This window comes from Melanostigma gelatinosum (assembly GCF_949748355.1).
Source record: "Melanostigma gelatinosum genome assembly, chromosome: 9".
Classification (NCBI taxonomy): Eukaryota; Metazoa; Chordata; class Actinopteri; order Perciformes; family Zoarcidae; genus Melanostigma; species Melanostigma gelatinosum.
The window spans coordinates 18,058,997-18,074,226 of record NC_136642.1 but is presented as its reverse complement, the minus strand read 5'-3'; the positions used below and the strand labels follow the sequence as shown (position 1 = coordinate 18,074,226).

Genomic DNA, 15,230 nt, shown 5'->3' with positions numbered 1-15,230 from the left:
ACATATGCAAATGGGGATATTAGCCGACCACTGATTGTTGTTCTGGCAGGTTATCATCCTCTCCCCGATGAGCTCGAATCCAAACTGGCATTCAAAGCGCAGAACATCTCCATTTAGAAAGCCACTACCCTCTTGGTAACCGTACAGAGGTGTCCCAGGGTCACCACAACTCTCTTTGTCAATTTCTGTGGGTGAAAGGAGGAGGAGGGGAGGAAGGAGGGAGGGATGGAAAGAGAGGAAAGGGTGAAAAGTAGAGAATTAAGTCAAGCCAAGTACTTTGAGGTACTTTTTTTCTTCTTTAACATTTATCTATAAAGGTCCAGGTGAAGAGTCTGAGAGCCTGGTTAAGAAAGTTTCTTTAGAAGGAGATAGATAAGTGAGAGACAGGCAGGCAGGCAGCCAGACAGCTAGGACCGAAAGGCAGACAGGAAAATGGACTCCTTGCTTTACTGAAAGAGGCATGAATACAGACAGAGAGAGATGATATAAGCACTACAGTCTGTGTACCTTTATAGTTGATCTTGAAGCCGATCGAGCCCACACTCTCATCAGACTGAAGATGAAGCCACATCTGATGGGACATGCTGACAATCAGGTCTGGAACAAAGCTCCCAGTCAGCCTGCAGACAGGGAAACAAAAACAAGTCACCATGGTATCAGAACCCACTTTCATCTTTCACACCATTTTCAAAAGGTCTTGTAAAATGTATTGAAACAAAAATTCAATGTTCTATAAGTTTTGTTTGATGGTAAATATAGAACATGACAGAATTTGCCTTTACAAAGCAAGCCTTTACTTAAAAGGCATTCAATTCATCCAAAGGTTCTCTGCATATCAAACAATCTAACAATCAAATTATCCAAACAAATGCAGATCTAGCCAGCTCTGCAAGATATCTGACTGCATGAGCAATACCATAGTAGCAATACACATCCAAAGAAGTATTTTAAGTGGTACTTACACTTGTATTATTGTTTTAGAATCACCTACTTCCCCTCCATCTCCAATTGTCAGCGAATCATACCCGATTTCTAGGTCGAACTCTTCGAAGTTGATCTGAATAACCTGTAATAAAATACAATGGGTGTTAGCATGGCAGTGCTTGAGAGCATTAATAGTATTTGGAAACATACGATTGAAGCATTTACATCCAAGTCTCCCCACAAGAAGTGCAGTTTATGTAAATATGTTGACATGTTAAACAATTTCTTTGCCAGAAACATTTTTTTCAAATACAAGCCATTCTGTTCTGGACCCAACTGCACCCAAGTGGTTCCAACCAACAGCTCTACCGACCGCCATTACTATTGGTGGCATTCATTCATATAAGCCAAACCCTCTCAATGATGAGCAGTAATTAAAAATGGTTCTCACGTTGCATTACCAAATAACCCGACATCTCATTTATATGAAATTCACAACATGGCTGCTCATTTCAATAACTGGCCTTTAGAGAGTTTTCTTCGAGACAGCTGAACTGAAAGAGGCTAAAGAAAGGCCTACGTAATGCCTCTTACGTTTTTGCATCAATCCTGTAAAAACCTAAGACTTCCTCTTATCTCATAAGGTAGTTGCATAATATAGCCTACATTCTGTTACTTTATCAATTATGCAGAAACTACCCCTTAACCTGAAACCAACAATGAACTCAAGAGAAAATAAAAGACAAACCTAGAACTCAACTCACATCAAATGTGTGACTGCTTATAGAATAAGGCTTCAACGAATAGTGCCGGTTCAGGCCAGACCTCGCAAACAAAAGGACACCGCAAACATCCTTGAAAGCAATATGGAAAGTGACAGCAGCATCTCTTCACAGATTAGCGCAGATTAAACACTGAAAACCAATCGTGATAGGCAAATTTGAGAGTCCAAAATGTGTAACCCTCGAGCTATATTTGTCGGCTGTCACTGGTCTTGATCTTTCTTCCCTTAAGAAATGTACACAACGTCACAAAAGATGACATACTCACTGGCCAAGCTGGTTGCCGCTTACACTGATAATAACCGTGTAAACAGAGTCTGCTGCAGAAATATGACACAATAAAGCCAAATTATCTCAACCTACACTTGGCCGACATGGATTAGTGACGAAACAAAGGATGTTGTAATGACATGATGAGAATCATATGACGGCTGCTTGCTCAGCCTTAACATCCCTTTCTATGGCCATTGGGAGGACAATGCCTGAGCAATAGCCATGCATAACAGCCTCATTACAACGCACGTGTAAGCATAATTACGTAATCACACTAATGGTCCAAGTTTCACTGCCAAGTCAATGGCGTGTTTGCCTCAGAGAGGGCTCGGCGGCACAAATCTTTGGCATTTTCCAGTCCTAGTGAGTTCTGAGTGTGTGTTTGTTGTTGTTTATTAGCAGGAGAGCACTTAGTTGACACCCCTGTGTATGAATACGAATCTCACTGGAATACCGACGGAGAGCCAGCTTTGACGGACCGTAAGAGAGCAGCAATGACCATTAGGAAAACAGCGTTGACCTCTTCACACTGGGGAAAAGCTGATCTCATTCATTCTTAATTTCTCTCCAATTCAGTTCCCCAACACAAATAAAGCAAATTCCTCAATTGCAAGCAGCCAAGTCTGATGCAAACTGAAATGCAACTCACTGCTATGTGCAATAATGAGGGACAGTGACATTGAATTTGAAGTGAAAATACATGCATATTCTATGCAACCTTTCTCCCACCTGGGAAAGCCCTTGGAAAATAGAGCCATGCATACATGTGTATCCAGGAATGTCCAGACAAATGCTCGACTCCACAGGTAGGAGGGAGTTTTCGAATGTGAAAAGGTGAGGGTTTACTCAATGAAGGGATCACGGAACAATGTCTCTTTGTGTTTCCTATATCACTAATGAGGGACTGTTACACTTGTTTACGAGAAAGACAAATGGGATAATATTACGTATACTGAATACTTTCATAATCTACGCCGAGGGATTTCTTCAATAAATTAATAACGAAAATAAAAGCCAATATTTCATTTTTATATATACCATATTTACAGTGCAAAGAGACTGTTCTGAGGTAAATGTTACAAGCAATAGCAAAGTAATTATAACCTGATAGGATTGCAGGTAATAACGGCAAACACTGTTTCTCTGACGTCAGATAATTCTCTGATATTATCTGGTATTTATATCTTGAAAGTAACAGATTTATTTATGCTCTAAAGCAGATGTGAATAAGTACGGCACAAAACCACGAGTTGAGCTGCACACTGTTGAAGCAACTGTAACTGACGAAAAGTCATTGGGCATCCAAAGGCCTGTTTTTTGGTTTGTCCTCAGACGACAACAATAGCAGTGGGTTTTCATTTGACTTGGTCCAACAGGAGAAAAAAAACAGTAGAAACTCAAAGAAGAACCCAGACTCTATTGCGCTACCTTGTTTGGATCGCTGGCTGTGATGATCCACACACACTGGGAGTTGCTCTCATACTGGATCGGGAAGTTAGGGGATGTAAAAGTCCCAGAGGGTCCTTGTCGATTCGACCCACACGTTTTTACTGCAATAATATAAACATGAAGACAAAGAACAATAAACGCATTGAGTTAAAAGATTCTTGATTGTTCAAAAACATGTATTAAAATACAATATACAGTTGGATTGTATTTCACAATTCACAATAAATGTGCTCAGACGGGAGAGCAATAACTCCTGCATTGTAATATGACAGAAAGTTAATATATTGTTTGCACAAGTAGATAGAAGGTCTATTAGCTGCACTTTCATTAATCAAATTCTAAAAGGTGCTCCAGGTATTATGACACATAGAAAAACAGGCAGCGCATTTCGGAATGGAAAAGTACTGCAGCAGAGGCCCTCATACATAATTAACAAAAATGAACTTTCCTCTATCTGCACAGAGCCTATATCCAGAGGCACTGCCTTAATCAAATTAGTTTATTAGCTCCTCAGAAGCCTCGCTCACCCTTGCAGACGGGCCTGTGGTCGCTCCAAGCAGCAAAGACTTCTGCTACGCGCTGGCAGGTAATCGTTTTGGAACCCTGTAGCACATGGTCTTCATCACAAGTAAATTGAGCCGTTGCTCCGATGCTGAGGAGATAACAAACACTATCAACGCCTGGAAAAGCAATCAATTCCTGAAAAATGTCTCTCGATGAAATATCAGAATCATTATTTGTTTAATGTCATTCATAAGCGGGTGTACATTGCACTGTGCATCAATATATTGAATTCAGTGGACACATTTGAATGTATCAATTTAATTATTAATTGCCATCATTCCCAAAACTTAGAATACCAATGTCCCAGTTAAAAATGATAAACAGCGACACCTTTTAATGCTGATGAACTGATAAACACCTCCATTATGTTCATATATGAATGATAGAAATGAATTACATTGCAAGCTAACATAGTCCAGGGGAGAGAGACACAGAAGATATATATATATATATTTCATGGACAAGGAAATGTACACTGAGTAGTGCAGGGACCTGAGAGTAGACGTAACTGTGACAGGTGGCTCAATCTTCCAACTGGCTCAATATTTGAGCTTTTCTAAATGAGTTCACTGTGTTGCATTCTGACAAAATGTCAAAGAAAATAGTCCTGAAGTGGTTATGTATGTCATTCTCTCCTGAAAGCTGATTGGGTCTGGTTCATGAAAAAGAAGACAGACTATACTTCATGATATTAGCAAGAAGATTATCCATGACCCTGGCAAATAGAGAACACGTTCCATATGTGATCGTAATGTAACAGCAGGTTGTCACAACAAGACTAAAACTGGGTTTATGTGCACACAGATTTTGTTGACTTGATAAATAGTGACAGCAATACTTGGAATATGCTGCATGCCATACTACTGAAATTGGATGGAGAGCATCCTGCCACGCTCCTTAACTTGGACACAAATCTGAGCCCCTTCACGTCAGCACCAACTCACCTGAAGTTGGAGCCGACCCGTTTGCCATTCTCCGTCTCCCCTGGGTCAGGACAGTAATTAGACACCTGTTTGATTCCTCCTTCATTCACTGAGAGGGAAAGAGAAGGACCAAGAACTCTGTGAGAGAAATACTCTGGACTTTCAGAAAACACCCCACTGCAGTAAAAGCACTTGAATACTAGATAACTCTGTTTGAACGTTCCGTGGCGATGTTTGGTGACAGAATCATGTCACGGTTTCGCATGCATTGATGCATTTGTGGCGGCTCGCAATATCAATATCAACATTGACTGCCAAATTGGATAAAATCTTATATCATTGCATTGATTTGCTTAGCCCCTCCCTGTCCCTCCTGCTCTCTCTCACCAACACATTGACGGCCTGTTTTTGAGTATCCCCTCCTCTTCACGCAACACTCTTAATGAAAACACGACCAGGCACTGAAGGAAGGATGGTTTTGGGCTTCATCGCGAGGAGAAGACGGCTGAACAGAATCAGTCCAGAGTTCACAAATGGTTAGTATCGTGAACGCCTCTGCACCAAAATGGATGCATTCAAGTTAACACTGATAAGTTAGTCGATCTGTGTTCTTAAAACAACACTGGCAATCTCACAGACCGACCTCTTTGAATAAGTTATTAGCCAGAATATGAGGAGCTTAGCAACAGCTATAAATGAGCGTTGGAATACAGCTAGGTTGTTGAGGTTTGCTCGCACACGTACGCAACCTCCGTCAGCCACCGCCACAAATAGAATCGAATTCTGTGGGAAACACTGTGACAATACCAGATGTTCACTACACGATTCAGGATCGTGGCCAAAATAATTCACGACAACAATAGTACTGCCATATCTATAGAAAATACATTGTAATGCTTGCTGAACTTTGTTTATTGTGTGTTTTGTCTATTTTACTGGCAAATGAATTCCACACAAAATACAAGCGTAGTGAGGTGGAGAAATAGTTTGTAACAATATCTTTATAAAAGCGTGATTTCGGAAGATTGTAGATTATTTACACAATAATGTCATATACGTGTATTATCAACGTGAAATCAATAGTACATTTTTGACGGTACATCGCGAAACCCTGAGTCAGATAGTAAGTCGGATAAATCAACCTAATCTCTTTTAAAGTCCGAGACTTTCAACTGCCAGTTATTTGGCAGCGCTGTTGTGTAGATACACACAAGTGTTTTGCGATATCGAGTGAGTGCCAAGGGTAAATGCAACCCTCTTACCTGAGCTGGACAAAATGGAGGGAAATATATCTGGGCCGAACAGGGACTAAGAGGATTAATAACCTTCAACTATCAATTTCAGGAGCTACAATAATCACTCAGGGAGACTCTTCATACATAATAATGGTTTAAGCACACTAGATAAAGCCTTGTAGATATACTTTCATATAGAGTATAGCCTTGACTACGCTGCAAACGTAGCGAGGTTAAAGGACTTTTAACAAGCTCATCGCATCATAAAACAAAGACGCACACGCTGGAAATTAAATTCATGCGATACGTAGCATCCTAATCTTCATTAAGGTTTGTTCTAATATTTGCCATAAGACATCATCTCCGTGAGAAGCTCTACCCAGCATGCGTTTCCTTTCTTTGACTTCTTTCAGGAAGTTCATTAGCTTTGAAGTTAATTGTTGCTGGTAATAATACAGTTATGGGTTCAATTATAAGCAATGAATCCACAAGGCATATGAGGCATGTTTTCATAGTCTTTTCAATGATACACAGCATTGCCTTGTGGAAAAGATTACAGCCCTCTGCATTATTCATGTCTCAATGCAATGCCGAATCTATGACACATAAGGTAATAAAGATTACAACCTGTTATCACTGAAGTGCTTAGCACACTGTGGAGTTAGAGGGAATTGCGTTCCAGATTTATGTTAATGACGGAGCTCTGCAAGCAATTAGAATGCAGTCACTTCGGTCTGAAGTGTACACAAATCATCTGACAAGTGAGTGGTCACTCAGCCTCGACTACTGCCGTGTGTGTAGATCACACAGTGCATGAACATAAGTCGACCTCATGTGCTGCTTGAATCGTACAGAATGACACACAGGGGGATTTGGCCGACTGAAGCTGATCAAATTCAGCATTTTGGTAAGATACACATAACTAGGCAGGATTTAGCTGAGTGTCGGGACAGGAATTCCGGGACAACAAGGTCAATAGGTCATCAGAAAGAAAAAGAGACTGCACTTCTGCAAAATCTAGTACTGTAGCTTAATTCCTTCACCAAATGATGCAGCAAAGAGACAAGAAGGAAACAAAGACTCAGAACTCAAGCCCTACATCAACAAAAAATCCAAACAATGAAAACAGTTGCATAAGAAAAAGAAAAGACTTACTCAAAGACAGTTTGTTAGTGTTGTCCTTTCCTGGTAATAATTTTACCCCTCTGGATTTAAGCTCTCCAGAGCTTTTCACTGGTTGAGAGCAATAGAAAGAGTTAATTAGATAAAAGAAGTTACAGTATTAGATGTGAGAAGATACAGTTCAAGTGTTTCTTTCTCTGGATAATACTTGGTCCTATGAAGAACATCAAAAATGTAATTGCTACTGATGTGCAGTGCATCCTTTTTCAAAATAAATGAGTCCAACGGCTCTGATGCATTCCTGAGGGTTGCCCTGGCAATCCTATAAAACCTAAATTAGTTTCTCATGATTGCGTGTTCATTTTGCTAAGACATATTAAACAGTGGATGGAAATTGATTGTTCAGAGCAGATTTAATGGTTACAGCTAAATACTACGCAGTATCAACGAGCAGCCCAAGGACTGCAATGCTACATTTTAAGACAGTCGAATTAAAACCGATTGCACACACAAGGCAGGTGATGCAAGTGGCTGTCATAACTTCGAAGTGTCAACAGAATAGCCAAAAGCAATGAATGCCGTATCAAAGAAAAACAAGGATTTTCTGAATTTGAAAGCAGCGAGACGAGGCCTCTCGTCTGAACGGCACTGGAGGTCGAATGGTTAATTCAACCCTTTAAAAGCACAATGCTCAAAAAGCACACTGCGGCATAAACACGGCACAACAATGCACTGCAATAAGATAAGAAACGTGATTTTTCATGCAATTGATTTTATGTCTTTATTTACAGTGAGTTGCCACCCATGCAAGTCACTGAAAGTTTTATAGAGCCGTTTATGGCGAAGGTGCAGGTTTCAGATCTGGCTTGGGGCCAGGCTTTAAGCCTTTATGGTATAGTATAAGCAGCACACACTGTGACTTTAAAGTCACGCCATAGAACAATGTCAGGGTAATGGATTATTGAGCTGACAGAGCTGAGTTTTTATAAGAGGAAAGGATATGCGGTATTTATCTCTTAAATTATTTGGATTAACAAGGCCCTTTGAAGTCAATGGTTTGAAGCAGAAAAGACCTTAATGCCCTCTACAGAGGGGGTATTAATCAAACTGTTTAATATTCAGTTAACAAAGATCAAAAACAGTGTTGTAATTGCAGTGTGTTTATCTTACGATGATCCGTATTCATTAGGGGTCCCTCTATTACGATGTGCAAATGAAGTAACCGTGTCTTACCTTGATACTGAGCCCTGAAGCCTTTGTGGCGGTGGTTGCTCTCGGTCACAAAATGCAGCCGCAGCCAGTTTTTGTTGCTGATGATGGGTGCTGGAATATTCATCCCAGTTATCCTGAATGTAAAGAGTCACAAATAAACGAAAACACATGTTATCCGTTTTAAACCTCAATTCAACTGCACAGCTTCCTTGTCACTGGCGTTCTTGTGTCACCATAATCACCTGCAACAAAAGGGAAAACAGGTCATGGGAAAAAAACTGAATGAAAAGAGAAGAATTAGAGGCATGTACAGTATGTTCGGCCTGGATAGGAAATAGTGCCCTTAAAATGAAGACCAGCTCTAAAAACTTGGGGGGGAAAAGCCCATCTTAACTTTGACTCTGCGGGGTCTTATTTTGGTTTGTGCACTTTTATGCTTTTAAAGCTTCTAGGGTCGTTCTCATTTGTCTGGCTGACCAGCTCTGGCTTTTTTTCCTTTGCCCAGCAATCCCTGCATCACACCCTGTCGTACCACAGGCAATGGCACACAAAGCCATTCTAGCTATCAATCAGGAGCTTGGGACAGGCTTTAAAGAAAGCATGGTGCATTTGAGCCCTGTGTTCCCAAATTAGAAAAAGAAACTGTGTTAAGTTGTTGTCTTTTTTATTGTGGTGTGTAAAGGTGTGTTTATTTTTGGATGTAATTTCGATGCAGAGCCATCAGAGGGGCAGGCAGACAAAAAATGAGAGAAATAAATGTGGCAGTGAGTAAGTGAGTGATGAGGGAAAACAAAGGGGAGAGGGTGACTTTTTCCCTCGGTGGCCATTGCAGATATAGAAAAATGCATGACCAAGTCCACTTGACATTTAATGTCTCCTTATTTTGATTACACTACTGGTTCCTGGCGTTTAAATCTGAACTGTATTACTTCAGCGAGAAAAATGACATCTGTCAGATGCTGTTGCATGTTTTATTGTTAATTAATCAGCAAACTAAATGCGATCTTTAATATTTTAATCCAAATTATCCATCACAAAGGAAGATGATGGCAGCTCCCGGTGAAGAGTTAAAAGGTAATAGATTTTCACACAAAAGTTGACCTTTACTTTCATTGCATTGATAAAATGCTAATGACACAAATATACGGGCAGAATGATAAACAGCAGCCTTCAGGTAGCGAGACTATTTAGAAGAATATGCCTTCAAGTTTGCTGTAGTGGAAGCTGCAAATTATCAAGACGATTTCTGCTGGAAGTCTAAAAGCAAATGAATGGTGACAATAAAGCTTCACCCATCCAGAAGTTGCATGGATGCTTCAGGCAGAACAGGAGCGATGTTACAAATTGAAGACCGGCGGAGGTGAATATACTGTTATCGCCACAGCAAAGTATGTCAGAGTAAGAGACACATGATCTGCCATCGACAGTAAATAAAGGCTCAATGACACCTTACAGAGGACTTACTCCAATGTGCATCTGTGTGCGGAAAGCCATTCTCTTAATTTATACAATAATGGTGTGCCTGCCCCAAAAACAAAAGCAAAAGCTCTCCGCTACATAAAAACAACGCGAGGACAAAGTAAAGAAAAAAGTTGAAAGTATCGTGATGTCATTTGGGGGGCGCCCGGTTTGTGCAGATGTCCAAATGAACACAAATGTGCTCAAAGGCTGGAGTCAGAGAAGGAAGACTTAAAAGAGAGACTTGACCTGAGACACTGATGTCTTGCAAGCTGAAATTATGTTTTGCTTTCTTTGATGACTCGTATCTCAAGATGTCCTTACTGTTTATGTCTAGACTGTGATCACATTTATAACTGCAGTCAAAAGGTTATGAAAAACGTACTTGTGGAGAGTGAGCGGCCTAGTCTCCTAAAAACAGACAAGTTGTCTTCTGTTTTCTTATTGCATCTCCCTCATTGCATATTGAGGGTTGTATAGGTATCACGGTATACAGAGGTATTACAATTGACTGTTATCATATCATGGGCATTTGCTTATCTACAGTTAACATGCAGTACTGCTAACATGGAAATGAACATGTCTCAGTTATATAACATGTTTTTTGTCGGGTTTATAATAATATAAATCTCACTCAGGCTCCATATATATATTATGCCTTTACAGACATTACTTATGAGTGCAGTGTTTTTATGTGCTTGGTTCCATCCAAATGTCACCATGCTTCATATCATTGATTTGGGGCATCTCGAGGAATAATGGTAGATTCTGACATAGGTTTGTGAGGCACCAAAGTGGTCCGGATAAGACAGGATGAGAGGTTAAAGGGAGCGTGGCAATCTCATCAAAATACCAAAGTAACGAGTCCCAATGTGCAGGTGCTGTGCAAATGTGGCCTTGGGAGCAGAGCATTGAGTTGAAATCTCTGGTGTCTCTACTTCGTTTGACAGTGAGGCGGGTTATACGTAGGTTCACCCCGGATAATGAGCTATCAATTCAAATTTGACAAAAAAAAGATTGGGCCAGGTGATCTTTTCCTCCCACCCACTTTCTATTTAAAAAAAAAGCCGGAATGGTTTCAAGAATATTCTTTCTTATTAGGAAAAAGCTGTTGCTCTCTATATCTTCCTCGAGCTACCTCCTCAACAGAGACTGCTCAGGAGTTGCAATTATACAGTTTGGTGCCCAGTAGATTGACCTCTGAGAACAGTGAGCCAGTCTACCCAGTGGCTCCTTACATTGATCGCCCTGGTGGAATACCTGGGTAAATTGTCAATTCAAATTCCTTCAATTGAACATTCTTGGCAGTTAGACTGCAGTAGAGGATAGTGTTTGGAGACATTTTGATGGGTTATATTTTGCCTGAAAAGATCAATAATGAATCCCAGGAAAGAAGAAATTGAATCTAATACACATGGTAATTTAACCAAAAGTTTGTAATTTAGCTGCAGGGCACTTCTTGCTCTCAACCTGCTTTGAATATTGTATTCTTCCTCTGATGCCATTTAGCCACTCCGTTGGAATAGGGTAGTTCGTATTCGGTGACCCAAACAAATATTGGCAGATTGCTCGGCGAAATAGAAATCTATTCTAAAGCCTCCACTCTCTGAGTACGTTCACAACATGCAGAGTAAGGTTACAGAACGCAATCAAAAAAAACCTGCACGGAAACTGGAAGCTAAGAAGGTAGACAATAAGGATATGCATCGAGAGATAAACAAAAGTAAATAGATCAGAACATTTTCTCATCAAATGTCATCGCATATAAGCAAGAAAAGGTATCCAACACCCGCAAAGTCTTTCAGGTTTTATGTTACGTGTCCATATTTGAAAAAAAATGAGTGACCTGTAATCTACAGCTTGTTGAGTTTGCCCTTTGTGAACAGGGCTTTACAATCACATTAAAAGGTCAGCAGAATAACAAAGAACGTTTTTTTCTTGGTCGAGCCAGACTCCAATGTTGGCTTTTGTCAAAAGGAAACTGAGTTTTGTTGTGTATTTTCACTGTGATTGATGTGTATCCTCATATCAACCCTCCCCAACGTGACCACAATGGGAATCAATAAACTCATTTGCAGACGTCTGATTGAAATTTTCCAATTGATAAAAGGATAAAAGCTGCTAAGAGGTGTCAGCAAAACATATGTCTTGCCGCATAGTCTTGAATTTTGAATTCAACGATCAGGAATTGGTTTTTTAGTATAAGTCATAACCAATCATCCACTTTCAGGAAATTTCCTGGCAAAATTGGGCAGCTCCAAATGTTGCTACATTTTTCATTTTATAGCAACTATTACATATGCCAAAATGAAATAAATATTCAAATATTTTCAGTAATTACATACAGCATGTGTTGAATATACGTGTTCATTAATTAGTAACAGATTATTTTGCCATTTCTTATTCTCCAGTACTGAAGTAGCCTGAAAAAGGTTAAGAGAAGACGTTGAATCTGGCTGACTTTGAGGTTCCAGGCTGTCAATCATCGTTAAGCAGCTCTAAACCTCAAGGGTACATTGACAGTTTGTTTGTCTCTGCCTGCAGCTGGTGCTATATGTTAGAACGCTTGAAAGTTTCACTGTCCAGCGGCCTTGTACACAGTCAAAGAGAGAGCTAGCGAGAGCAATGATTTTTATGGGCGAGAATTGCCCGCTCTGAATCGTGTTTGTTTGCTTGCCTGTTTGTTTACCTGGCCGAGTTGAAGCTATCTCTCTAAAATTCTGGTCCCGCTGCACTCAAGCACACCGAGTCCCACTAGAATTGTAGGGTTTAAAACGAGAACTCAGCCTGACAGCCTCTGACATTTGGTGACATACAATAACATCATCTTGGGAGTTTCAAAGCAATCGAGTGATGCATGGTGACCAGTCACCACACACACAAGTAACAACTCCCGCCTATAAATTGTTGAGCTGCTTTGCCTGCCTAAATTACACAGTGTGTGTATTTTCTTCTCATCCTTGGGCACTGGGCTGCAAACAAAAACTCAGCTGAAGATTTCAGTTTACTCGTTGGGGTTATGACTCCATTGAAGTATCGCCCGATAACAGGGTACCTGGAAAAGTATGGATTACCTGCCATCTTTCCTATTGCTTGGGCCTTTAGATAAGGTTATAGATAGAGAAGCATAAGAAACCCTGTTGTAGATGGAGGTAATAATAAGTATTCCCTGAAAGTATATGTATTGCATGTTAGATGCCATTGGTTAAAACTCAACATTTGTGTTTCTATTACATTTCCTTGTTTACAGTTGTGATTTATTTTGGCTTAATGCAACACATTCATGCAATTCATTTGCAATTCAGTTGTTGTTTAGGAAACCTTCTAATGCAAACCATTGCTACATAGTCAGTGCTCAAAATAAGAACCTCTATAAATGTAACTCAAATTAAAAACAATGCATTTTCTTTCAGTGCCAGGTATTGTTTTTCATATCAAGGATTAATGAGACTGTGAGTAGTTGAAGTGTGGTACAGAGCATTGGCCAATAAATTATTTGAAAGACATTCGTTTCTTGCTTCCACTCAGCAACAACAGTCTCTCCAATGTGTGACGATATTTCATGACCAGAGGACTTATGAATAAAACTAAATAGTAATTAAATGTATGTAAATAACAAACCACTTGGAGCCATTTTTCTGAAATAGAAAGCAGGGAGACACAAGACAACACAAAAAAAATTCTGTCGGCGTAAGAGTTAATTTCTGAGCTTTTATACCGAAGAGAAGAGGGTTACTTGATGGTCTGTCAAAACAAATCAGAGTCATTCCATATCAGCTCGCTGTCAAACTCTCTTAAGCTCCGTCAACATGCAATACTTAGCAGTCATCACCACACTCGGAGCACCTCTCCCTTTGACTCTCTCTGTCTCCCACTGACACAGTGTCTGCCTCTCTCTCTCTCTCCCTCTGACTTCGGATGACAACTCTCAGGGACAACAAAGCTTGTAGCTCAGTGATTGATTCGAGCTTCTTTCAGCCAATTATAATTAATGCCCGGCAGGATTACATGAACCTGGCAAATGCTGCCGTTCACTCAGGACGTGGAAGAGATGGATAACCTCAGCCTCAAGGTTGGGGGTCAAAGCCATTTAATATTTCCTTGTTTCAGTTGGGAATGACTTCCACATTACGCCGATGCAGAAAGCCATAAACCAAAGTGTCTGAGGGCTACTTTTGAAACAAAACTCTGTTGAAGATTTCAAGTGCACATTCATTTGAATTATGAAAATGGAATCACGTGCCCTCTCTGTGAATCCATTGAGAACCACTAGGCATACTTAAAACATTGTCCTGCACACAACTGTCCATGAAAAATGATTTTAAAGTGCTGCTCTTATAAAATATTACATGGTCATGCTCCACCATACGCACAGAACCTTTGTTCTGCTTCAAGATCACAGCAGGCAGGCCTCCTCGTTATCCCAGGAACTAAGGCATCATCCTCAGGCAGTACAGCCTTGTCTTACAAAGCCCCCACCCCTCTTCGGAATAAATTTAGAGCTGCCGATACAGAAGCCAGGCTCTCCGGCGATCCGTCAATCTCGACTCAAAACTTGTTTATTCTCTCTCTGTGAAACCTTTTTCTTTTTGTTATGATTAAATATACAGTAGTTCAGTCTCTGCAGTGCACAAAAATGACTCGGATAGGGAAATAAATGATATCATCAAACTAAATGTGACATTATTGAATCATAATCCCATTGTTTTAGTTTATTACACTAACTTTCAGAACATACTGTTCACTCGTGCAATTGCCTTTTTCAAACCTACAGCTCTTTATTGCCCCCCAGCCACCCAAGTGATGGCAGGTCTCTCTTTGCATTTTGCCTGTTTTCTTTTCGATATGCTTATGTTTTCAAGGGAGTTCGTCCATATATTCAGTTATTGAAGTTCAGCTGTTGGCAGGGACATATTGGGACTGAACGGCTTTGAGATGGAAAGGCCTTTAATGTGAGCGCTGCGGGCGGAAGTGACATTTTCTTTCCCCAGTAATTTTAACACGAAAGAGAAATCTGATGATGCTGAAGACCTTGAAAACACTTTGGGGTGTCTTGCCGACTCCTGCGGCCTCAGTTTATATAAACACGTTCCCACTGCGCTGAATCAAAACAGAACTGGCCAGCCAAGTCGAGGTGAGGTGGGACACGAGTCACGGTTCGTCACATTCTCAATGAAATGACTGTGCCAATCAGATTGCAATAAAAACGAAGATCTGTCCAAATTGGGAAGGGCCGCTCGTATCCCCCTCAATACTGAAAGAATTAGATTGGCCCAGTCTGACAGCCA

At 40.4% G+C, this 15,230-nt stretch overlaps 1 protein-coding gene across 1 annotated transcript in view; it reads right to left on the bottom strand.

Moving 5' to 3' along the window:
• Positions 1-15,230, bottom strand: part of LOC306781607 (CUB and sushi domain-containing protein 3-like) — a gene marked incomplete at both ends in the record, with an annotated part of 193,213 nt that overhangs the window by 131,442 nt on the left and 46,541 nt on the right. The window contains 8 exons of the mRNA XM_079274535.1: positions 3-185; positions 508-620; positions 963-1,066; positions 3,408-3,529; positions 3,956-4,080; positions 4,937-5,024; positions 7,306-7,383; positions 8,506-8,618. Coding sequence (XP_079130661.1) covers positions 3-185; positions 508-620; positions 963-1,066; positions 3,408-3,529; positions 3,956-4,080; positions 4,937-5,024; positions 7,306-7,383; positions 8,506-8,618 — 926 coding nt within the window. The remainder of the gene's footprint in view (positions 1-2; positions 186-507; positions 621-962; positions 1,067-3,407; positions 3,530-3,955; positions 4,081-4,936; positions 5,025-7,305; positions 7,384-8,505; positions 8,619-15,230) is intronic.